At 37.0% G+C, this 24,691-nt stretch overlaps 1 protein-coding gene across 2 annotated transcripts; it reads right to left on the bottom strand.

The window, feature by feature from the left end:
- Positions 1-359: 359 nt before the first annotated feature.
- Positions 360-23,965, bottom strand: KDM8 (lysine demethylase 8). 2 transcript variants are annotated; one of them, XM_044657053.1, is made up of 8 exons: positions 23,794-23,965; positions 20,919-21,471; positions 18,740-18,906; positions 11,213-11,345; positions 8,269-8,310; positions 2,334-2,483; positions 721-813; positions 360-635 (listed from the first exon to the last, which is right to left on the bottom strand). In XM_044657053.1, the coding sequence occupies exons 2-8, from the start codon at positions 21,399-21,401 to the stop codon at positions 471-473; spliced, it is 1,233 nt and encodes a 410-aa protein (XP_044512988.1). In that variant the 5' UTR covers positions 21,402-21,471; positions 23,794-23,965; the 3' UTR covers positions 360-470. The 2 variants fall into 2 exon arrangements, with proteins under 2 accessions (XP_044512988.1, XP_044512989.1); XM_044657054.1 differs by lacking the exon at positions 2,334-2,483.
- Between the last annotated feature and the right edge of the window lie 726 nt (positions 23,966-24,691).

Here is a 24,691-nt window from a genome sequence, read left to right as displayed (position 1 = left end):
TTTCTGAGCTGGGGGAAAACCATGCTATATATAACTAAGCTCCCTCTAAATTACATTCTATCATAATGAATTCAGTCTGTCCCTCATTAATGTTAGATATGTGTGATAAATGGCAATCCTATCTTTTATCTTATGTCAATATACCTTTAGTGACATTCAGACTTATTAAGAATCTTGTCATGTAAAAATGCCCATCATGGCAAATGTAAAGAGAAATAATTTTGATGTCTGCTTTTGTGGGATGCAGGAATATAATTTCATAAATTTCAAGCAACTTGTGATACTCAAAACATAAAGTGCCTTTTCTTGCCATTTCTGTTTGGTATTTTCTATGCCTAAGAACAAGGAAAAGGTCCAAATATTGTTAAAACATTCAAATTTATTGATCTTAAAAGATTACATTATTATTATCCCTTCCAAAAGGCTATGCGATTTGCAATATAGCCATTTCTAATTCCTTTTAATAATGGTTATGACCACCAGAAACTTACAGAGAAGCTGATATCTAGAGCTCTCACATAGTGCCAATATTTAACTGGAATAAACAAAATCTGTCCAGGATTCAAAATACATGACTGATATGAGGCCTCAGTAAATTTAGGGAATCTAATTAAGTTGGGGTTTTCCACATCCACCTTAAAAAAAGAGAGAAACCAGTTAGCTGTTATGATTATTAAAAGTAAAGTTGCAACATCTAAAATGACACCATAAATATTTCACCTGGCTTGTATTGTGAAGGAGTTGTGTTTCATGTGGATATAAAGACTCTGATTCTTGTGGTGAGTACAACTGGATGTATTTTCTTCCAAGTACCTGAAAAAAAGATTCTCCATCTGTGTTAGTTGGCTAGTTGCAGAAAGAATTTAATTTTAAGTTAATTAATATGCTGTTTGTGTAATGACCAAACAGTAGAAATACAGGGTTTCCCAAAAGTCTCACTGCAGTGTTAAGCTATTAAAGCTTTGGAGACACCCTGTATAATCAAGGTGAACACATAAAAATGAATTTAGCATGACTTTTGCTAATTAGGTACTATAATTAACATATTATGATGAAGAATCTCTCCAGACTTTGCTGGTTTTGTGAAAGTCAGGAAGGTTAATGTCTAATACCTCTGAATCAAAGAATACAGTTGTCTGTTCTCAAGTTCCAGTTAAATGCCTTAAACAAGAATTAAAATTAAATGGTGGGCAGTCCCCAATCAGCTTCATATCTAATGAATAATACAGGCATGACTCTTTTTAGTGGATTCAAATCCAAAGTATACATGGATAAAGAAAGCACATATAATACCAATGATTTTTTTTTTTCAATGTTACCAGCACTAACTTAACTTGCTGCTAAAGAGCATGGGATTTGGGGGTTAGAGAAAAAGTGAATTCACTCAAGCTGGTAAAATGCTTTTTTATCATGAAACTTAGTTGTGACTTACTTATGTTCTCCATTTAATGAACTCTTAATGGTACAAGGCACTAAATTAATATAGATAATCTTTAAGAATAAATGGCAGTTGGCATGTCCTTCAATTTATTACTAGCATGAAAGAGTGACAGCTACCATTGATATTTTCTAATAAAAATATGGATGTCTTCAGTGCCATTTCATAATGGAGTTTAAAAATGCTTTGTAATTTAAGTTTTTAATATTAAGTATTCCTCACAGTAACTTAAGAAGGTTTTGATTCTTTAAGAACTTAGATTACTTCAATAAAAATTTGTTAAGTGCCTCTGCTTTGTACAATGTATTGTGCTAGGTGCAGACTTAATAAAAAATAATTGGCATAGTCTTTGCCTTCAAGAAATTTACAGTCTAGTAGAACACAATCTGGTAGATGCACTTAGTGAGGGTCACAATTTTGTCTTATAAAATAGGACATGTGTTCTTTCCAGCTCAGATGGTTTATTAGGAAGCCAGTTATTGCTGGGTGAGTAAATTATTCCCTGACCATTAGTCACCTAAGGGGGCATATTTCTTTTAGGCCACTTAGGAAACTGTTAGAGTAATTTACTAAATGAATCAAATGTAGACTATTGGCTTACATCAATTAATATAACTACAAAGCATTTAAGTTATGAGGGAGTAAATGACTTAGTGAATAGAATATGGTCAATACATAGTTGAGACCTGGGAGACAGATAATATGTTATAGTGGATAACCCACCCGCTAAAAGCTTAGAATATTGTGGGTGGTATGGGCCCCAAAATGCACATTACATTCATTGCTATCAGATTTCAAAAGCGCTACGACTATGCTGACCCCAAGAAAGTGAAGGTTCTTTTAAATTATATTTATATTTCTTAAAATGCTGAGTTGATATGATTATAGCACAAACCTGGACTAAAAAATTCTGTTGTGGATCTTGGTGAAGAGGAGAGATGGTTCCTGCTGGACCTAACCAGGCATTAATAGTTATGTCTTCTTCTTCACCATTACCTAGACAGCAATAATCTGGTATACAAATATCTTGCTTCAGTTCTGGAATCTGTTCCAGTCAAATCAAAACCAAAAGATTATAGTTAAGTGTGACATGTTAAAGACAAAAATCAGTTTCAATTATGAAAATTTAAAATAAAATTGGGGCTATATAATTCAAGATTAAAGGCTTTGCAGGTAATATTAGCTTACCTATCTCAAGCTTTACAAAGGTATTTTCAACAGGCTAACTTATAATCAAAATACCATAAATGTGGCATGTGGGTGAGTTAACATCCACTTAAGATTTTCATTATCTCAATTTTGTTTTACGTTCATAGTCAGACTGTGTATTAACATGGTGTTTTGCATTTAATTTCCTAGGTTTATGGTTCTAAAAGAGATTTTTCTTTTAGGTACAAAACCAAAGTTTCCATAAAATTTTCATTAAGTTCAGGGGATGTTTCATGAGTCCATCAGGCAATCTTGGATCTTAACCTTTGACAAATATGCTCATTTTTTTTTAACGAGTCAAAAAAATAAGAACCAATCTATACTAATTTTCAGCCACTTCCCAATCAGATTATCTGAAAACCATAACCAACTGACGGCAATAATAACTGCTTCCCTGTGCACCTTACAGTCTACTTCATCAATCATGAACCCACAAAAGGGAAGTTTTCTGAACCAGACAGTATTAAATATATAAAAAAAACCCAAGTTTCCTGTATTATGTTTTTTGAGTATAATAAATATATTCAGACACTTCTTTAGTCTGAGTAATATACCAAATAGCATAAATATATTCAGACTTAACTTTGGACTAAACATTTCCTCCTTATGAAAAAATGAAAATTATTTTAAAATGGAGAGCTGGGGAAGAAGAAAGCAATTTTCCAAAAAGCATCACATAAGTCACAACATTTAAAAATGCTTAATGACAGGCAAGATTTCAGTAACTAAATCTGCATCGTTTTCCACCATTCCTGATCATATAAACATCAGAAATGATTTAGCCTTTAGCATTGGCAGTGGCAAGAAGTTTATATAAAAGTTGAGAGAAACTTCTCAGCGACTGGTAATTCTAAGACTAAAAGTTGTAGAACAGTTGCCAGTCTAAATTAGTACAAAGGATTTCCTTATATCAATTAAATCATGTGTGGACCCAAAAAAAAAAAAAAAAAAAGAAGAGAAGATAGCTGATGCTGTTTTTTAAAGGTATCCCTTCCATATCCTGGGGCTGAGGAGTGCAGTGCCCCCTTAATCTGGAAAAGCTGCACAAAAATTTTTGGCCCTCCCTATGAGGGAAGAAATTTGAATTTTTTCTTTTTCTTTTATGGGATGTTTTCAGTACCTTACTGTGAAATTTGGGTTAAGCATTTAGTCATTGGCTATATTGCTTTTAAACTTTTTCTGTGTTGTCTGTGGCTTCCACAAAACTCCCCCCAAATTCCCAATTAATTTTTTATGCCTACCTGTGATATAGCCCAGAAGGAGAAAGTCACAGTGTGGAAGGGATACCTGTACTTATTAATGAATGATCCATCACTTCAGAAATCTTGACTGGTCTTGAGTGTAATTAAGGCTAATAGTTCAACTGAACTATTATTATTATAACCAGTAAGCATTTATCAAGCACTTTAGTGCCAGGCATTATGCTAAATGCTAAGGATATAAAGAAAACATTTAAAGTTTCTGTTCTTAAAGAACGTATATTCTAATAGCTAATAATAGTAAGAGCTAACATTTCTAGAATGCTTTCCACATGTAATATCATTTGATTGCAGTAGCGGAAACAACCATGTACATTAAATAGATATAAAGGGCATATGAGGTAAGCTTAGAAGAGAAAGAGAACACTGGGGAAGTTGAGGGGCTTAGGAAAGGGCTCTTACAGGTGACATTTGATTTCAATCTTACAGGATGCCAGATACTGAGAAGTAGAGGTGAAGAAGTTATGTCTTCTCGGCATGGGAAAAGAACTAGCACAAAGGCAGAGAAGTGACAGGGCACCATGTTTGAGGAGCAATGGGCCATTCATTATGGTTGGACTATAATGGTTCTTTCCAGAACCTCCAATTAAAGGAAGAGGCCAAGGCCAAAAATGTCTCTCCTCCAGGGTGACTCTGCTCCAGGGGACTTTTCATAGAAACCTCTTCAATGAACACAGAAGCTCACTCTGCTGCTGTGGTTCCTCCCAGAATCTCTTAACTGAAGGGGGAGGCCCAGAATAGAGGTGGTTTCCTCCCTCTCCATCTCCAGACCACACCACTGACAGGATTTTCTCCTCCCTGACCTGCACCTCCTCTTCCCCACTCCTTTTTCAGCTTCATTTTCAGTATTGTCTTCTACCAATAGAATGAAGGTGTTTTGCGGACAGGGACTGTATTTCTTTCTGCTTTTATTTATATTCCTAGCACTTATTACAGTGCCTGCCTGACCAAAATAAAGTATAAGACTAGAATGACAGGAAGGGGTTAGGTTGTGAAGGGTTTTAAATACTTACAAGAAAAAGAATTTCCATTTTATTCTAGAGGTAATAGGGAATCGTTGGCTTTTGTTGTGTAGGGAGTGTCACTGTCATACCTGTGATTCAGATGTGATTTTGGGAACTGTAGAGGATGAGTTGGAATGCTTCAAGCAAGAACAGTTAGGAGACTTTTAAAATATTATGGGCCACAAATGATGAAGGCCTGATGGTTGTGTGAATAGGGAGAAGGGAATGTATATGGAAATATAGAGATAGAAATAAGATTTGCAGATGATTGGGAATGTGGGGTGAATAAGGGTGAGGAATCAAGAATGACATAGAGGTTTGGCGTGGGTGACAAGAAGGATAGTGATCCCTTTGATTGTAAAAGGAGTGGAAAAATCAGTCAATATACATTTAAGTGTCTCCTATGTGCCAGGCACTGGGCCTATAGAGAAAGGCAAAAGACTTGTCCCTTGAGTTCACAACCTAATAGAAGGGGGAAGTCTGTGGGAAAAGATAATTTCTATTTTGAAACATGTTGAGTTTTAAGATATCTATGGGACATCCAGTTCAAAATGTTAATTTATTAAGAGAAAGTTTTGACTGGTCTTGAGTAGTGGCAAGGCTAACAGTTTAGTGCAGATTATCACTTATATGAGAAAAGGGGGAAGAGAATAAGAATTTGTATTTATAGCTGACTCCTCTGTAAAAGAGGATTTTAAAGCCTATGATATAGTGGAAACAGTACTAATTACAGTAAAAAAAATCCAATCAGGTCCTTGATTCTGCCTTATTTTTGTGAGAATTTGGGCAAATCACCTAACATTTTTCCTTTTCCTTTTCTGTAAAATAGGAATAATACTATTTTATTGCTACTGATGAGACTGTTGCCAGGGAAGCACTCTGTAAACTATGAAGTATTATATAAAACTGAAAACACTATTAATGTTTTCAGTAAGGTGGAGGAGGGCAAAGGGAGACCCTGTATCATCCAAGAGCTGCCCTGAGAGCCACACTGGGCAGCAGGGAGCAGTGTGATTACACAGGGCTTTCCTGGGGGGTGGCTGAGTGTGTGTGAGCTGTGCTGAAAGGACGTGTGAATGGGAAAGGGGAGAGGGAGGCAGATCAAGCGCTGCCTAGCATACAGTCCTGGGCTTTACTTGTTTCATCTCTGTATGAATGATACACCGTCCATGTAACCACTGAGGCAAGTTTGGAAAATAGCCAAATTCATCGAATGTCTGGTACCCTTCAGGCTGTTAGGAGGCATCTAAGATCTCAGGAAGGGCAGGACTGCGGGCTGCTGCCAAGGAGGCTGGTGTTTCATGGGGGTACGTGGTGCTTTGGAAAGAGTAATTCCAGTTCAGTTTCTAAAACTGTAAGCAACTACTATGTGAAAGACAATGTAGGTCCTGGGCCTACAAAGACAAAGTGAATCCCTTCTCTTAAGGAGCTCTACTCTGGATTTCATCCAGAAGAGACAATACGGTGAGACCTGGGTTCGAATCCCAGAAAGCAGGCATATAATAAATACTGGCACTGCATGGCCCATTACAGAGTTGCTGTGAGCAGCAGAGGAGATGAGGCCTTTGAAGTGCTGTGTCAGCTGTTCTGCTTCCTGAGGGCAGTTTTATCCTGGGATTCTGCTACTCCATGGTATCTCTTCACTGTATTAGATGTTTTTCTTTGCTTACTCATTTCCACCAGCGATCTCTCCATTGATTTTTTTATTTTGTTTTCCTGGCTAAGGGAATGGATAACTATTTGTGGCAAGGCCTCCATCATGCATAGTTTCATGCCATTCTACCAAAATCCAACTCTTTTACTGAAATATTAAACTTCCTGTTGTTCGGGAAATTGGATTCTTTCTCAAGGTCTGACTCATATTTTATGTTTGTTAATAGAAAAATTAGCCAAATGAACATATCTTTTTGTAAGAGACTTTGTTCTGTGGAAGTTACATATATAATACACTAAATGCCAATTTTTAAAATTATCTATGAGCATTTTTCAAGAAGTCTTCACTACAGTCCTACTCCAATGGATTTATTATGTGAAAGTGATTCTGGTTTCCTGAAGAGTGTGGCAGATTCTACCAAAATGGAAAGGTTTCAATTTGGGCCTATTGATAGACAGTATATTTCATTTGAGGAGCTTTCTTGCTATGCTGTAGAGACATGAATTATTTTGGCCATAGCAACTCGTGAAACTATGTATTTAATAAGGAATAAAAGGATTATAATCTCTGTAGGTGAAGATCTTATCTACATAGAGGAAACTACAAATCTCTGAAGTACTGAAGAAAGTATTTTCTAGGAAAAATCTAGTTATGCTCAGATGACAGAAACTGTAGAATGTGGATAGAATATATGATTGCCTAACTTTTGATTATTTTTGCACAGAAGGACTCCTTTTTTGTAGTTAAATTGTTAATCTGACGAAAAATTTCCATAATTTCCTAAAAAGACTCTTTAAAATATAGAGATAGTAGTATAATTTGGAAATTCTTCACTTATAGATATGACAGAGTGAATACAAAGACTAGGGATCAGGAAATCTGGCTACTAATTATGGTTCTGCCATTCACTAGCTGTTTGACTTAGAAAAGTAAGTCACTTCCTGTCCAGCCTCTCATTTTACAGATGACAGGGTTGGCCCAATTTATCTCAAAAGTCCTTTGTAGCTCTAACATTTTGTGGTTCTTAGTGCACCCCTATTATATATAATCCTTCTAGATGACATAGTCTTTTCTGGATTAACCTTTCTTCAACACTACTTTCACCATGTTCTACTCTTGTCCAAAAAAGTCATTGGTTTGCTTACTGCTTGCTATATATAGTGTGTATCCAAAAAGGTATCCTCAACTATAGCACTGAAGTCCAGATTCATTCATGGGAAGTTTTAAGGTCTTTATGACCTAGCCTAAACTTATCAATGGTCCAAATTCTTATCATACTAGTTTACTCACTACTCCTGAAAACATCTTGCTTTTGCATATTGTTCTGCTCATTGGTAATGTACTTCCCCCACTCCTGTCTACTTAAACCTAATTATCCTTTAAGACATCCCACTCCCTGCAGAAAGCAAACCCTTCCTACCCTGTCCTATGGGGTGATCTTTTCTTCTTTTGAACTCCAATGGCACCTTACCATATAATGTTTACTATTATTATTAATACTTTTTAAAAATCAGACCTGTGATTTTATTGGTGTACCATCGTGGGGAAATTCCCTTTAACAATGTAGATAGTTACGTGCCTTTCAATTTAGAGAGTAAGCAAAGTCACCGAGAAGTTAAGTGATTTGCCCAGGGTCACAAAGCTAGTTAAATTTCAGAGTCAAGACTTGAACCTTGAAAGAAGAAATGAAATTCATACACTCACCTGATCAAATAGCTGGTGCTGAGCAAGGTATCCAATATCATTCTGTTATTTTGAGGGAGGAAGAACAAAGAGAGGATGGTGACATGTAGGAATCCATTTTACTGTACTATATGCCATGTTGCGATCAAACTATTATTTTAAAACTATCACTTTAGACTGTAACTTACTGTTCTGGGAACAAATGTCCTTTATGGGTGGGGGTGTTACATTATGAAGCTCTCTCAGCTAGGCGAGTTAGCTCTTTAATGGAGTGAAATCTAATGGCTCTGTTTGCTTTTTAATCAGCAACTGCCATTCCTCAGACCTCCCAATCAGTGTATTATATAAATGGCTATTTCATGCCAGCTCTAGGAAAACTCATTACTTTAATAAAAGTACTCACACTTAATTTCATGTCCAAGCTTAATATCAAGAAATATAACCATGTCCACCCACAATATACTTCTTTGTGATATGATCAAAGACAAAAATCATAAGAATTAGACCATAATAGGGTCTGGTAATTCTGGTATTTTTGTGACAGAAGTTAGTGATTTTAATGTTCCTGGGTGAATTTTCATTTTTTTTTTTTGCATTGGGTTTTAAAATGAACATTCATGGAATCTAAAACTTGTGAACAGAATACAAGTTCATAATTATATATAATTTTAAAGTTTAAAATGAATTTTTCTTACAACAATAGGCCTTTAAAGTAGGTTTAACCACATTTTAGAGATTAGGAAACAGGTACTCAGATTAAATGACTCATTCAAGGTCATAGAGTTAGCATCAGAATTGGGACATGAACCCAGGTGTTCTTGATAGCAAATCCAGTGCTCTTTCTACCATATCTACAATGCCCCAGCAATCCTGAAAGATATATAATATGAGAGGGGGCAGCCGGGTGGCTCAGTGAATTGAGAGCCAGGTCCAGAGACGGGATGTCCTGGGTTCAAATCTGGCCTCAAACACTTCCCAGCTGTGTGGCCCTGGGCAAGTCACTTAACCTCCATTGCCTACCCTTACCACTCTTCTGCCTTAGGACAAATACACAGTATTGGTTCTAAGATGGAAGGTAAGGGTTTAAAAAAAAGTATGACAGTCACCTGGATTTGATGGTCTTGTTTGGAAGATAAGGCTAAGGACATGGAAAGTTAGAATATTTCCTAAAGAGAAGTCCTACTCAGATGCCTTATTGTAATGTGATGATGGCTCTAGGTTCTTGAAGGCTATGCTAGTAGAGCCCACATCTGTCAAATTTTACAAAGTTGGAAAGGAACTCAGTGGCCATCCAGTATAGCTCAATACATAAATAAGAATCCTTTCTAAAACATATCCATATAATTATCCAGCCTTTATTTGTTGAAAGCTTCTAGTAAAAGGGAATTTACTGCTTCCTAACCTATTCAATTTTTGGATACCTCTATTTATTAGGAAGTTTTTCCCTATGTTAAACCTAAATTTGCTTCTTTGCAACTTTCATCCACTGACCTAGTTCTACCTTCTGGGGTAGGGCTATCAGAATTAGTCTATAACTGACAGTCATTTAATTACTTAAAGACAACTATATATTAATAATCAGAGAACTGTTAAATAAGGTTAATTGTTGTATTGTCTTTTAACAAATATGGTGTAAGTTGTCACGCATGCCTTATTTTTACACATCTTGTTAGAGGAATGTCCTTAAAAACATAAAATTTTGCTTTAATGAATAATACTTTCATTTGTAATTAATAAACTTAATAAGCATATTAAGTTATTTATATATTTTAGTCAATTGTGTAATGTGAAGTCTTTTCCCTTCCAATATCTTCATCAAATATATCCAATGCATTTTTAGATTATTTCATAAAATTTCATAAAATTGTAGATGTTAAAGTAGTTATACAGATAAACAGTTATCAATTTGCTCCTGGTAGCCCTTTTTGGGGAGGGGAGGGTTAATAGTATGGACTAAAATATTTTTTCCTCCTTAATTTTGGCTGTTTCTCCCTTCCTCCTTCAGATATCTCTAGAACTCTTCTGAGAATTGATCTCTCCTCTTCCCTAATCCTTTCTATTCTTCTCTTGAGACCATTAAAACATAAAAGAACCACTCCCAAGCCCTCTATTTAAATTTCCTCTCTGACCCCTGATTATGATAGAATTAAGAGGGGCTATATTTATCATCTCCCTATATAAAAATGCAAATAGTTATTCTTTTTTAGTCCCTGATGATTGCTTGCTGATGTTTACCTTTTATACTTCTCTTGACTCTGTTTATGTATTTCAAATTTTCTACTAGTTAAGGTCTTTTTTTTTTTTTTAAATCCCTTACCTCCCATCTTAGATTTAATACTGTGTATTGGTTCTAAGGCAGAAGAGTGGTAAGGGCTGGGTGATGAGGGTTAAGTGACTTTGTTAGGATCACATAGCAAGGAAATGTTTGAGGCCAAATTTGAACTGAGGACCTCCCTTCTTTAGGCCTGGCTCTCAACCCACTGAGCCATCTGGCTGCTCCCTAGCTCATGTCTTCTTTTTTTTTTTAAATCAGGAATACTTAAAAGTCCTCTGTTTCATTAGAGGTTTACTTGTTCCCTTGTAAGATTATATTCAGTTTTGCTGGATAAATGATGTTTGTTTATTAGCCTTTATCGTTTGCTTTCTGGAATATATCATGTTCCAAGCTCTCTCTTCCTTTAAAGTAGTAGCTGCTAAATCAATACCATGTAGGACTAAGTATCAGGGTAGAGCTTTGTGGAGGACATAGGTCACACAAGTCCTCAAGTTTCAAACATTCTAGTTTCCAGATCCTAGTAGGTCTGATTGCTTGCCTCTAGTCCATCCCATTGAGCCTGAGAAGTTGCCCGTGGGATTTATAACCGAATTGCTATAAGTCTCTTTTCACTAAAGTACATGGGAACATTTGTTTAAAAATATCAATTTATCTTTTCATAAGCACTTAGAGAAAAAGAAAAGGGCAGACCTTATTCACAATATACTTGTTGATAAATTCGTTGACAGTCATGAGGCTTTGAGACCATTCTTCATCAGTGTATTTGGATCCTATTTCTACTGGGACAGTACGGCAGCCAGCTATTTCTTGAATATAATCCAAACTATTAGAGAGAAATACACATAATATAATGAGTTTGGAGTTTGTTTCTAAAAATCTTTGGGTCAGCAAAAACTTTCATCAGCTTAAAACATTTCTCTATCAATTCTCTTCCAGTGCTTTCCATAGTCTACAAATACCAATACAAATGTAATGCAAATTGGGGCTAAATTTATCAATCTTTCTTTAAACCTGGCACATAATTTCCAACAGGACCCATCCAATTTTACTTAAGACCTCAGATTTGCAGATATTTGCACAGTTTTGTTTAATTTCATGGTCAGTTTCTTTGTCACTTTCAATCTTAAGAGAGGGGATTTAGAAAATGTAAATTCGAGGTACAAATATAGAACTTTTATTTTTTCTAAAATTAATCTGTTTGTTGGCTACAAGATTCCCATGTATCGTCCTCACTCCCTGGATCAGAGAAAGTATCACTTGATAAAAAAAAGTGTGTATATATATTTCTTTCACTTTTCAGAATTTCATGTAGATTTTTCTGTGTTTTTAAAAAATTAACCTGCTCATTTCTTATAGCAGAGCAGTATTCCACTATAATCATTTGCCACATTTTTCAGCCATCCTCTCTGATGGATATCCCCTCACTTTCTAGTTCTTTGCCACCACAAAGAGAGCGGCTATAAATATTTTAGAACATATGGATTCTTTTCTTTTTTCCCCGATCTCCTTGGGAAATAGATCTAACCTTTTTTTTTTTGCTGAACCTAAGGGTATACAGTTTTATAACTTTCTGGGCATAATTCCAGATTGTTGGATCAGTTCACAGTTCTACCAACAGTGTATTAGTGTCCTCATTTTTCCATATCCCCTACAATGTTTATCATTTTAGCCAACCTGATAGGTGTAAAATGATACATGAGGATTATTTTGATTTGCATTTCTCTCGGGACTGATTTGGAGCATTTTTTTTCATATGCCTATATGTCTTTGATTTCTTCATCCCCAAACTGTCTATTCATATCTTTTGACCATTTATCAACTGGGGACAATTGAGACTTTCATTAGTCTAAGGAAATTCCTATCATCTATATTTCAAAGATATTAACTCTCCTAAATATTAGGAGTATTGTTTCTCTGACCTCAAAATACCCTCCCTTCTCTTTTATAATGCATATTCTTTAGGTACCATAGAATTTTTAGTTTGCTCATATTTCCTAGTCTTACTACCTAATGTTCCTGATCAACATCTATACATTCCTAATTGAAGTACTAAATTATTTATTCTCTATAGTTATGATATTAGTTATTATAAATTCCTGTAGCAGTAATATAGCTAATTTCTTTTATGATGACCTAACTTTTGAGGCTTTAGTCCCTCCTCAGCACATTTCCTTTATTAAATTCTAGACATCTGAACTTGCTTAAAGCAGGGTGATTCACTTTTTCCTAGAGCAACCTAATCTGATGATTGGTTATCCATAAAGTCATGCTTCATATGCCAATTCCTTTAAAAGTTATCATTTGAAAATCTGCAAAAAGGCTGCTATGCTGAGAATAAATTGAAAACACCTGACACCTGGCTTGGAGAGGAGAAATGTATAGAAAGAGTAGCTGTGTGGACACATGAAAATTCCTTTTTTTAAAAGGAATAACTTGTTAAGAAGCTATATAATGAAAGAAGCTATACCTGTGACCCCTACTTGTATTTTTTGAATTGCTTAGAGTGAAACTTCTTAACAAGTGTTATTTATTTCAGCATTACTAACACTTCTGACAGTTTGTCCTATTTTTACGCAGATATTCTCTTGATGAAAGACTCGTGAAAGGGTTTTGAATCATGCCACATTTTTTGTTTAGTCCATGCTTCCTGAAATTAAAAATATGCATAAGTAGTTTTCAGGAAGAAATATGTAGAGACAGTGAATGATTTCAGAGCTTATGATTAAGGCTACAAATTTATGCTGTTTATACTAAAGCAAGAAGCCTGATTGTGAAGATACAAGGTTTGAGGAATCCTGCTCTGTTAGTTTTCTTTATTCTTAAGAATAGGATCATATTACAATTTGGATGGTCATTTTTTTAGTCTTATATATGCTGTTATAACACACATATACATATTCTTCAGTCAGACTAGCCTACTCATTTTTCTCTGAATATGCCATGCTCATGTTCATGATGTTCCCCATTACTTGAATGAGCTTCACTTTCTTCTCTGTTTAAGTCTCTATCCTTCCTTCAAACTCCAACTCAAGCATGATGTCCATAATGCTTTTTTGACTGAAGAAGTGGTTGCTGCTTTACATTTAGTCCTTGGAACTTCCATTGTGCTTATTGTTTTTATCACTTATTGGCATTTGTACGTGAAAATTATTTACTCAATTCAGTAAACAAGTAAACATTTATTAAGTGTCTACTATGTGCTAGAGAATGGGGTACAAAAAAAACCCCAATAGTCTGTGTTCTTGAGGGCCTTATAGTATTATAAGTATATAATTACTTTACATTCTTTATTACATCTTTTAATTATCCGAATTCTCAATGTCATCATGGTATCATAGGATGCACCCTATATATGCCTTTTAACTCCACTTCTTCATTCCCCATTCTGCCACTCCCCTTACCCCCAACCAGCTCAGGTCTCCGCTAAATGTAGCCCCTTTTATATTTGTTATCATGTTATTCCCCCCACTGTGCCCCACCCTGCCCCTCCAGCTATAAATTCCAGCAGCTTCCTATTGCCTCCAGGAACAAATACAAACTGCTCCATTTGGCACTGAAAGCCCTCTCTTGCCCTTCCAGTTTTTTTTTTTTTTTTTAATACCTCACTCACTGTCAGGTGCTCTTTGATCCAGTGACACTGGTCTCTTGGCAGTTCCACAAAGAAGACTTTCCATTTTTCTGGCTGTCCCCCATGCCTGGAATGCTCTCTTTCCTCTGCTTCAACTACTGACCTTCCTGGCTTCCTTTAAGTCCCAACTAAACTCCCACCTTCTAGAGGAAGCCTTTTCTAATCCCCTCTTACTTCCAGAGCTTTCCCCCTTTTAATTATTTCCTGTATATAGCTCACTTTGTATATATATTTTTTGCGTGTTGTCTCCCCTGGTTGCCTCTTTTTGTATCCCCACAGCTGAGCACAATTCCTAGTACATAATCAGTGCTTAATAAATGTTTATTGACTGTTTCCCCCTTCTATTTCCTGGGTCTCTTGCTTCTATTTGTCCATGGAGAAGAGTAAGACTTATATGATCATAGAATTTGACACTAGAAAAGCCTCCAGCAATCGTCAACTATACTCCCTCATTTTATTAATGAAGAAACTGAGGCTTAGAGAAGTTTGTCACTTAAGTAGTAAATGGCAAAGCTGGGATTCTAACCCTGGCTCTTGGCATCCAGTAGTCCTTTCACTCTACTATCAATTTCTCTAGTGCACTTACAATGATTTACTTTAGAAAGGCTACATTTGTATTTAAATTCTTGAACAATTTGGGCAGTGAGGTTGCATAGTGGACAGAGTGCCAGCCCTGAAGTCTGAAAGACTGGAATTCATACTCAGCTTCAGACAGCTACTAGCTTTGTGACCATGGGCAAGTCACTTAATCCTGTTTGCCTCAGTTTCCTCATCTGTAAAATGAGCTAGAGGAGGAAATGGCAAGCTGCTCCAGTATCTTTGCCAAGAAAAACCCAAATGGGATCATGAAGAGTCTGAAATGACTGAACAACAAGAAAAACAATTTGGTCCCAACCTACCTTTCTAGCCTGTCTGTATATTATTTACCTTTCTGTATTCCAAGGTTGGCCTTCTTGCTGATGCTCGCCCAGAGCATTCCAGCCCCCGTTGCTGGACACATTCTCTCCCACCTTCATCTTACAGAATTCTTCACTCCTTAAACTCCATTTAAGCACTATTCTTTCCCCACTTTCCTTCCTGTGGCCACCTCCCCCCACTACAGATTTTAACAGAACTAGAACTTGGAGCAGATGTGTTTAGGTGTGAGTAAAGCATGTGCTATGGCAGGAGGCAGCCATGAGGAAAAGCAGCTGTAGAAAGCAGTGGCAGGTCTCTCCACAGAAGACTGCAGGAAAGGGGTAGGCAGCTGTGCAAATCTACTAACATGTGGCTCCAGGAAGGGGGAATTTTAGGCCATTCTACTTGAGAATCCTGGACCGAGCCTCCTAAAGAGAACCATAAGGAATTCTGAATAGCACTCCGTTCTCCTGATCCTCCTTCTTTATCATCATCTTCATGGCTAGTTTTAAGATTTTCAAAGTGCTTTTATCCTCAGCCAGTTAATAAACATTATTTAGCTCCTACTCTGTGCTAAACAATGAGGATACAATGAAAGGTAAATACAATCTCTGCTTTTAAGGAGTTCATAATCTAAAGGGGGAGACAACACATAAAAATAAATAGTTAAAAAAAACTATGGACAGAGAAGCTGTATACAAGATAAATTAGAGATAATGGAAAGAAGGAAGGCACTAGAATTAAGGGATAATGGGAAAGTACATCTTGGAGAAAGTAGGATTTAAGCTGGTACTTGAAGTAAGGCAGGAAATCCAGGAGGCAAGAGATAAGCGGGGAGAGCCCTCTTGGCATTGGGGATAGACAGAGAAAATGCTGAGTGATGGGAGATGGAGTATTGTTTGTTCAAGGAGCATCAAGGAGGCCAATATCACTGGATTACAGACTGTGTGCATGTGGCTGGTGAGGTGATGGGGTAAAGTTTAAAAAGACAGGAAAGATGTTGGGGAGGCAAGCAATGAAAGGCTTTGCACAGCTAAAGGAAGATTTTGTATTTGATCCTAGAGATAATGGGGAGCCACTGGAATTGACTGAGTAATAGGGTGGCATGGTCAGATCTTCTCTTTAGGAAGACAAATTTGACAGCTAAGTGAAGAATGGACTGGAGTGGAGAGAGATTTATGGCAGGGAGACCAACCAGCAGGCTATTGCAATACTCCAGGTGTGATCAGCCAGGGTTTATACCAGGATGGTAACTGTTGGAGGAGAGAAGGGGGAATATATAAGGGTAAAATGGGGAAAATAATAGCAGCTACCTCCATGGTAGTTGTGAGGATCAAATGAGATGTATAGAGTGCTTAGCACAGTAGCTTAGCACACAGAAGGCACTGTACATACATATTTATTATGACTATAATTATTATGTTATAAAGGTAAAATCAACAAGCCTTGGCTAGAGACTGAATATGGGGTTGTGAGGGGTTGAGGATGACATGACATGACATGACTGAATATGGGGTTGAATATGGAGTTAGTGAGGGGTTGAGGATGACATCCAAGTTGCAAGCCTGTACGACTGAGAAGATGGTGGAACCCTCAACAGTAATAGGGAAGTTAGGAAGAGGAGAGAGTTTGAGGGAAAGATAATGAGTTCAGTTTTAGATGCATTAAAGATAAATTGTCTACAAGATATCCAGTTAGAAATATTCAGTTCCTAGATTTCGTCTTCTGGAGAGAAGAGGGGCAAGCACAAAGCTTTGGAGCTAGAGGAGCAGCAAATGGACTAAGTCAGGGTATGAGGGAAGCAAACCTGGATTCCTTCTAGCAGTCAGGAGATAACAGCTAGTTATTCAGACTGTGAAGGCCCAATGAGAAGTAGAGTATATTGTCTCTCTAGTAACTGCAAATTCTTTTGGGGGAAGAATTAGTACAATAGATGTGGAAGACTGTATTTAAACCTAAGGAAACTCAGTGTATGAGGGGAGAATAGGGAGTACCTTTAGCAACCTCTCCTGTAAAATTCCTTTTTTTTTTTGAAAGCTCCCCAGGCACAAAGGGTAGCACTAGAGGGCTGGGATTTGACCCAATACCCCCAAGTTAATTTCTATTTCAAAGGAAGTTCAAATCATAGGGGTAGTGCTATGATTCTGGAGGTCCAGTCTCCAGGGTGAATGGAAGATGGGAGGGCAGGGAAATGGCACTCACCAGAAGGGGAAGGAAAGATAACACACACCAATAATAAATTTTTCCTGACTGTTAAAATCGAATGAATTTCATTTTTTGTGATGTTATGTTATGTGATATCCAGCAACTACAAATTCATTTCTTAAAATGTTCATAATACAAAGTCACGAGGTTTCTGTATAGTCCATAATTCTTTGGCTTCTCTCATTTCTTCTTCCTGAATCATGCTTTCCTATCTATTTCTTTTTTTTTTTTTTAACCCTTACCTTTCATCTTAAAATCAATACGAATTATTTGTTTCAAGGCAGAAAAGCAGTTAAGGTTTAAGCAATGTAGGTTAAATGACTTGCCCAAGGTCACACAGCCAGGAAGTGTCCATTTAGCTACCCCTCTCATACATTTCTCAATCTCAATTTTTCTAATCTTTGTGTTGAAGCAATAACTTCAGTGGTCAAATAAGTGTATATTGATTTAATTTGGAGATCTTTATAAAGTTTTTAATATAATTTTTCTACCTCTGTCCTCTAGAATAATGTCTGTATATAAGGAAAATTATTTTCATAATAGTCTCTTTGCAAATTTTTATCATAAGTACTGCAATATGAGGTGATCACTATCCCACAACAAAATGTTTGCTTTTGCCCTTGGATATAAGATAAAACCAACTTCAACAACTACTTTTTGCTCCCCCCTCTTCAAAGAATACCCAAGAAATCCTTCTATTGGGCTGCAATTTATTTGTTCCTTTTAGTTTTAGTTATAGGATATAAACATTTGCAAGATTCAGATCCTCTTTGGTCACTGAACAAGAATTTCACATTTAGCATATCTAATAAATATTTACAGATGGTCTAAAAGCTGATTCTTAGCACCTTCTGCCTCTTTTCTTGCTACTTTACCATTGTCAATGCAGAAAGAGAAGAGGGCCACATGGGACTGAAGACCATTTTGTAACTCTCTTTTTTCCATGGCCAAAGGATTCATCACCAAGTGGCTGGGTTTACAGGTAAGAAATCTCTCCATATTTAGGTGAGCTGGTCTTCAAAATCTAGACTTAGTTTGTTGCTAGACATTCTGCAGTGATAATAATTTTCTGTTGTACCAGAAAGCTCTTTGAAATAATAATAATAGTAATTCACATCTTTTAATGTTGCCAAAGCACTATCCTCACAAACCTTCTAGCAAGTACTATTATCTCTATTTTACAGACAGAGAGAGTGATGAAGTGCTCTGTCTGAATTAGTAAAATGTAGACCAAAAATGTAAGTAAAACAAGAAATGTTTCTATGGGAAGGGAGAAAAAAGTTAAAAATAATCTAGCAGCCTATATTACAGAATAAGGGAACCAAATGATTTTTTAATCATCAGCATAAATTCTTAGATCTAGTGGTAATTTGTTTATTGAAACTTTTGTGCTTGGGTATTTAAACTAAAGAGTCATCAGCCTACTATAGGGAGGCATAGAATGGGAAAAATGATATCAACTTATTTATATATCCTTTTCTACTTACCTCCATTTCTTCATGCATGGCCAGTGGTTAGCAATTCCCTCCAAAATAACAGGCTTTTGTGGAACCAAATGATTTTTTCTAAAAAACTCAAGTGAAGGGCAGTGAAGAAGTGGAACTGCAGTCCCAAATTTCACAGCTGGAGCCAATGTATGGTCACTCTTGGTTTTCTGTATATAAAGATATAATTTAAGTCATAACAAAATGTAATTACACATATTTACACAAACTTAAGAAAATACTTATGTCCTAGCGAGAAGTAAAGAAAGACAATTTCTAAATAAAACTACCATATATATAGACACATAAACTTTTATATACATATACACAGATATGTAAGCTACTATATATATTGTTACAAATAAAATAGAAATCGGCACGAATTTACGGTTAGGGTTAAACCACATGCCTGCTAAGATCTAATTCAAATGGCCTGCCATACCTTCCCTTTGGCTGCCATTCGTAACCCACATGTGCTAGAGTGGGTGACGAATCAGAGGTGCTCTCACCTTTGGTGATTAAATCTAAAGATGGGCAGTGTAGATTTAATCTAATTATCACAATATGTACAGACATGCAAACTTCCCATAAAATACATATTTCGAATCAAGAATTCATTTAAAAGGATGGAGTTTTCTCCTATGACACATGTCCTTCATTTGAATTAGCGCAGTCTCTCCACGTCTCTGCCTATGCTTCGTTTATATCGCCCTCTCCTTATGTCTTTTGGCTTATCTATAAGACTTAGAATTTAGGAAGGGATTTTTAAGACTTTCTCAGTTTACATACCTAGTCTCTGAGCCCCAGAGAAGTAAACTTGCCCAAGGTCATAAAGGTAAGTAATAGAGTCAGAATTTTAACCTATGTTTTCTCTCTGCTGAGAGGCCAAGTGGCTCAGTGGACAGAGCACTGGGTCTGGTGTCGGGAAGATTGGTGTTCAAATCCCACCTCAGACACAATAGCTATGTGACCTTGAACAAGTGGCTTATCTGCTGTTTCTCTCAGTTTCTTCATTTGTTAAATGAAGATTATAGAAGAAGCTACTTTCCAGGGTTATTGTTAAAGTATTACAGATATGTTAGCTATTATTATAATACTACCTCTCAGATCTTAACCATTCTTCAAGCTATTAGACATAAGCTCTTTGAGGGCAGGAATCCTTTCTTATTAAGCTATATATTTTCCTCGGCACCTGTTACAGAGCCTATAACACAGCAGAAACTTATAAATGTTGCCTGAATTTCTTGACTGTTCCAGCCAATATTCATGTTTCCCATCTTTGAATTCCTATTACATTTATAAACTATACTATACACTTTGGCATTTAGTCATATACTGACTTATGCTATCATTAATTTTTTCATTTCTCTTGTCTTTCCCTAAGGACAAGAATCTTGTACACTTCTTTCGTATTTCTCACAGCACAGAACTTACTTTTTTGAATGAATGATCATTTGAACTGCGACTCATTAGGCACTAGCATCATCAAGGTAGTTACCATAGCTACTACAGCTTTATTGGAGGTCTAGGAAAATAAGGTAAGGGTCTCATTGGCTAATTCTGATACTTTTAAACAACTCAAGAAGATTTAAATCAACCTGTAAACCCTGCCTAGAGATATTCTTTGGCAAAACACACTTAAGAAACCAATGCTAACTAAGGTAACATTACCTAGGGCAAAAATATAAGCATCTCAAAAAATCTCATATCCTCAAATGACAGAGTCTGTGAGTCAGAAAAAGTTTGTGGCAATTTCCATTATAAACTCAACAATAGGTAAAAGAATAGAAGCAGATGCAACAAGAAAAATGGGCAATAATTCATCTAGCTGACCAAAAACAGGTGTGCAAAATTGACTAAAAGCAACTGCAACTCATTCCTATGGTACATCTGAGTTGTTTTTCTTTGGGATCATAAATGCTACATCTGAAAAAAAATGTAATGGAAAATTGTTGTTTAGAAATTACAAATAAACCAAGAAAATGGGTTGAGATGTTCCATTTGCAAAATCAATGTTTGCCTTAAGACAACATGTTCTATAGTTCATCAACCATGGACAGCTCAGGTTAGTGGACCACAGTCAATAACTCAGCCTGGAAGGAATCTGACATTCTGCTTTTATAGGAACCACAGTGTTAGAATCTATTACATGTAATCCAGTAATGATCCATCAAATGAATACCTTTTTGCTCAGTTCCTCAATCCTGGCTTCAGAAGGTCTTTTTCCATGTTGAAGATGCTTCTGAAGGACACTGACCACTTTTACCAGAATGTTCCCCAATATGGATGCTCCCATCAACAGACCCATGTCACAGACTCTTATTGCTTCTGCTATGTCATCAGTTTTAAGGCACATACAAAGAGCTTTCAAAAGACAACCATAAGAATAGACTCGTCTCCATTCTTTGTCCACATCCCTCCAAGTTCCTGTATTAAGTTTTTCCCAGGAGTAATCTCTTATTATTTCACTTATCTTCAGACATTCCTTCTTTTTTTCTTCATAGAAAAGCTCTTTAGCTTGATAAAGTAATACCACTACACTTCTCTCAATCTTCTCACTGAAGTCCAATTTGAGGCCCTCTTTAGTCTGTGGGAGCAATGCCCTAAGTTCTTCTGACAGGGAACCTGTTGCCAACACATTGTCAGAAAGACTGGCTTCTGACATCTGACCCACAAGATGGCTCAGTCTGCTTGGTAGATTTTTTTTCTCCTCAGCAATGATCCTTATGAACTTACTGTTAGGAAAAAAGCAAAACTTATAAACCATACAAACCTTTCTTTATGCTAATGCCTTCATTACAACTTTAATATAATGGATATTTTCATAGCACAGTGCTTGGCACACTAAGTACTTAAAACTTTTTTCATTCATTCTTATAATTTGTTTAGTAAAAACCTAGAAACACAAAGAAAATAGAAACATTTTATTTTCAAAGTCATTGTATTTTATTGGGTCATCTCAATTTGGAAGTGGAGGTAGGCTGGGGATACTCAGGAAGACAACTTTAGATTTCTTGGATTGATAGGAAGCAGATATATTTGTAAGAAGGGGTAGATTTCTAAGGATTTTTTTTTTTACTTCCCTAAGCTGTATAATTTTTTTAAATAATTTTTTGTTTTTGTTACATTTTGAGTTTAGATTTCTAAGTTTTACAATTTAAATGGGAGTAAGAAACAAGCTCAGCTTGATTCCATATTAATAATTGTAAAGTACCTTGGGATGCAGAATCTGTCAAATCCAAGGCAAAAGAGAAAAACAACTGATTTTTAAGTTTGGCACAGAGCATAGTAGGCAAGAAAGAGGGTACTTAAGAGTCCTAACTTACTGAGCTGAACTCCCTAAGCGATCCTGTAGACAACCTACTGCCTGCCTGAATATACCAACTATATCTTTTTTTGTCATTTATAAAACACTTCTTCCTAAAACTAGACCAATTAGTTTTTTAAGTATGGGCCAATACTATTCTCCACATTTTACAGATGAGGAAATAGGCTCAAAGAAATAAAAAGATTTAAGTGTGCTTGATTCATTTTTAGAAGACATTATAAGAGTTCATATTCACCATGTTTTCCTCATTCAGGGCTTCTTAAATTGCTACCACATCTCAAACCTGGATGTTCTGATTCCAAGTTTAATGCTCTCAGGTCTCTCTCACAGTAAGTTTGGTGAAGTGATCAGAACTTGAAATTTGAGAGGCCCTGAGGCAGAGGTATTTTTGCTAGAGACAGTAGTTATTACATTGGAAAGGAGAGAGCAGGGCCCAAAAAGAATGGTATTAGGAACATATGATCTCAGGGTTTGAGAAGACCTTAGACATCACAGTCATCAAATCCCTTAGTTTTTACAAGAAAACGAGGTCCACATAAAAGAAACAGCACATGCAAAGATGAATAGGCAGAATTGAGGCTAGAACCTAGGTCACCTGACTCCCCAGTATGCTTTTTACACTACCAAGCCTACATTTATAAACTCTGAAAGGAGCATAATAACAACAGAATAATAATATTCATAAATAGCTTTAGAGTTTATAATGTGCTTTCCACATAACTTTTTAAGAGAGCACATTTTACAGAGGAGGAAATAGGGTCAAGGTTGCCTTTGCCATGCTGTCACCTGTTTGACCTCCAGTATCTCTGACTCCAAATGCAGGCTCTTAACACTGTCTTACTCTCCACATATATATTGTCTCTCCCTATTAAAATGTAGTGCCAGTTTAGCACAAATGGCACATAGTAGTAGCTGATCAATAAATATTTGTGGATTTAACTTGTTGCCTTATATCTAGTTATCTGCATGTTGCCTCCTTCACTAGCCTATGAAAGATTCTTGAGGGTTGGATATATATATATATATATATATATATATATATATATATATATATATATTTTTTTTTTTTTTTTTTTTTTTTTGGCCTTTCTTTGAATACTCTTTGAATACCCTTAGCACAGCGTCTGGCACACAGTAAACGCTTGCTGACCGGACAGTTCCCTCTTAAATCCTCCTTTCTCCAATTTAAACATCCCTAGGCCACTAAATTTAAGCAATCACTTATGAAACCCCAATGGCACGATCTTCCTGGACTCCACATGTAGTTGCATTATGGTTACGTCACGGTTCCCTGAGCCTGGGGTGGTAAGAGAGTAGAAGAAAGGGAAAACCTTAAAACAAGAGTCTTCATGAACACGACAACGTCTACTTATTTGGGCCCAGAGAAGGGAAAAGATTTGCCCAAAGACACCCACCTAGGCTGAAGCGGGGCTGGGATTCTAACTCGGCCCTGGCAGGGGCAGTGTCCGTCCCTGCATCCTTAATGGCCCAGGAGATAAGGTTCCTGCACCCCAGGCCCACTCAACTGGACTACACTACTATCAGAGAGATATTCCGAGGAAGCATGAACAATAATACAAGCGCTTTAGGCCAGACCTAAAGCTTCTACAACGCTGCGCAGGCGTACCAAGCCCCACCTAAGGCCATCTTGATACTGCGCAGATGCATGAAGATCTCCTCTCAGTCTCGCTACCGCGCAGGCGTAGCATGCTCTCCCTCCGGTACTTACCCGAAACTTGTCTTATGTATTGGTGCACGCGTGGCAGGCGCCAATTCCCTGACTGCAGGTTTCCTTTCTTAGAGTTTTTCTTCTACACTCTCACTGTATCATCCTCTCTCGGTTCTTGGCCCTTACCCGTGCTCTCCTTCTCCCTTCCGAGGCGGGGACATCTGATAGTTAATCGATCACTCACAGCTCGCTTCAGCGGCTGGGCTAGCCTCCTAGCAGAATGCCGAGCCGTCGATCGATCGCCTAGTTGAGCCTATCCCCTCCCACGCAGGAGAAGGAGGAACATCCTTTGGGACGGGCGGGAGTAGTAGGGGCCGGGAGGGAGAGATTCCTGGGGAAAAAAGGTATCGCCTTGGGCTGGGGGCGGGGCGGGATGGCAGCCTTAAATTCACTAAGGCCCCACTGGGCTAAAGTTCCAGTTCTTTCATCTACTAGGCATGTATCTTTGGGCAGGTCATTTGCATTTGCAGGGACTCAATTTCCCCCTGATTAAATGAGGTACTTGGATTACTGGATCTCTAAGAGCATCCTTTCGCTCTTACTTTTTCTCTAAGTAGTAAAGGCTTCTCCCCCCAACCTCTCCCCCTCCTCAATTTTCCCCACCTTCCGCCACCAGGGACCGTGAACTCCATACGGACCATTGTACTGAATCGCTTCCTCCCATAGATTTGCAAGATAGATTCACTAAATTAGGAAAATTGATTCCATCACCCATCACTGAATTAAACCAGTTCTTAAGTTCCTACAGTTCTTTTATTGCCTTTTTGTTTCCCTTCCCAGTCCTATTACTTCAATTCTAGCCCTCATGACTATTGTAATAGTTCTAAATGATCTTCTGCCTTTATTTTTTCCTCCCTCCAATTCCTCCTGCCCATAGACAGGTGTACAGTGGACAGAC

The sequence above is a fragment of the Gracilinanus agilis genome, chromosome 1 (assembly GCF_016433145.1).
Source record: "Gracilinanus agilis isolate LMUSP501 chromosome 1, AgileGrace, whole genome shotgun sequence".
Taxonomy (NCBI): Eukaryota; Metazoa; Chordata; class Mammalia; order Didelphimorphia; family Didelphidae; genus Gracilinanus; species Gracilinanus agilis.
Note: the sequence above shows the minus strand (reverse complement) of the source record. Positions and strands in the feature narration are given on the sequence as shown.

What these genes read in the sequence shown, in the direction of transcription:
- KDM8 (XM_044657053.1), bottom strand. Translation starts at nt 21,401, where the DNA reads ATGTCAGAAGCCAGTCTTTCTGACAATGTGTTGGCAACAGGTTCCCTG. An exon ending in ACAAGTATATTGTGAATAAG is followed by an intron (nt 8,311 to 11,212) that starts GTCTGCCCTTTT and finishes TCAAAATAACAG; the next exon opens with AATGATATTGGATACCTTGC. An exon ending in TCCTTCACAATACAAGCCAG is followed by an intron (nt 636 to 720) that starts GTGAAATATTTA and finishes TCTTTTTTTAAG; the next exon opens with GTGGATGTGGAAAACCCCAA.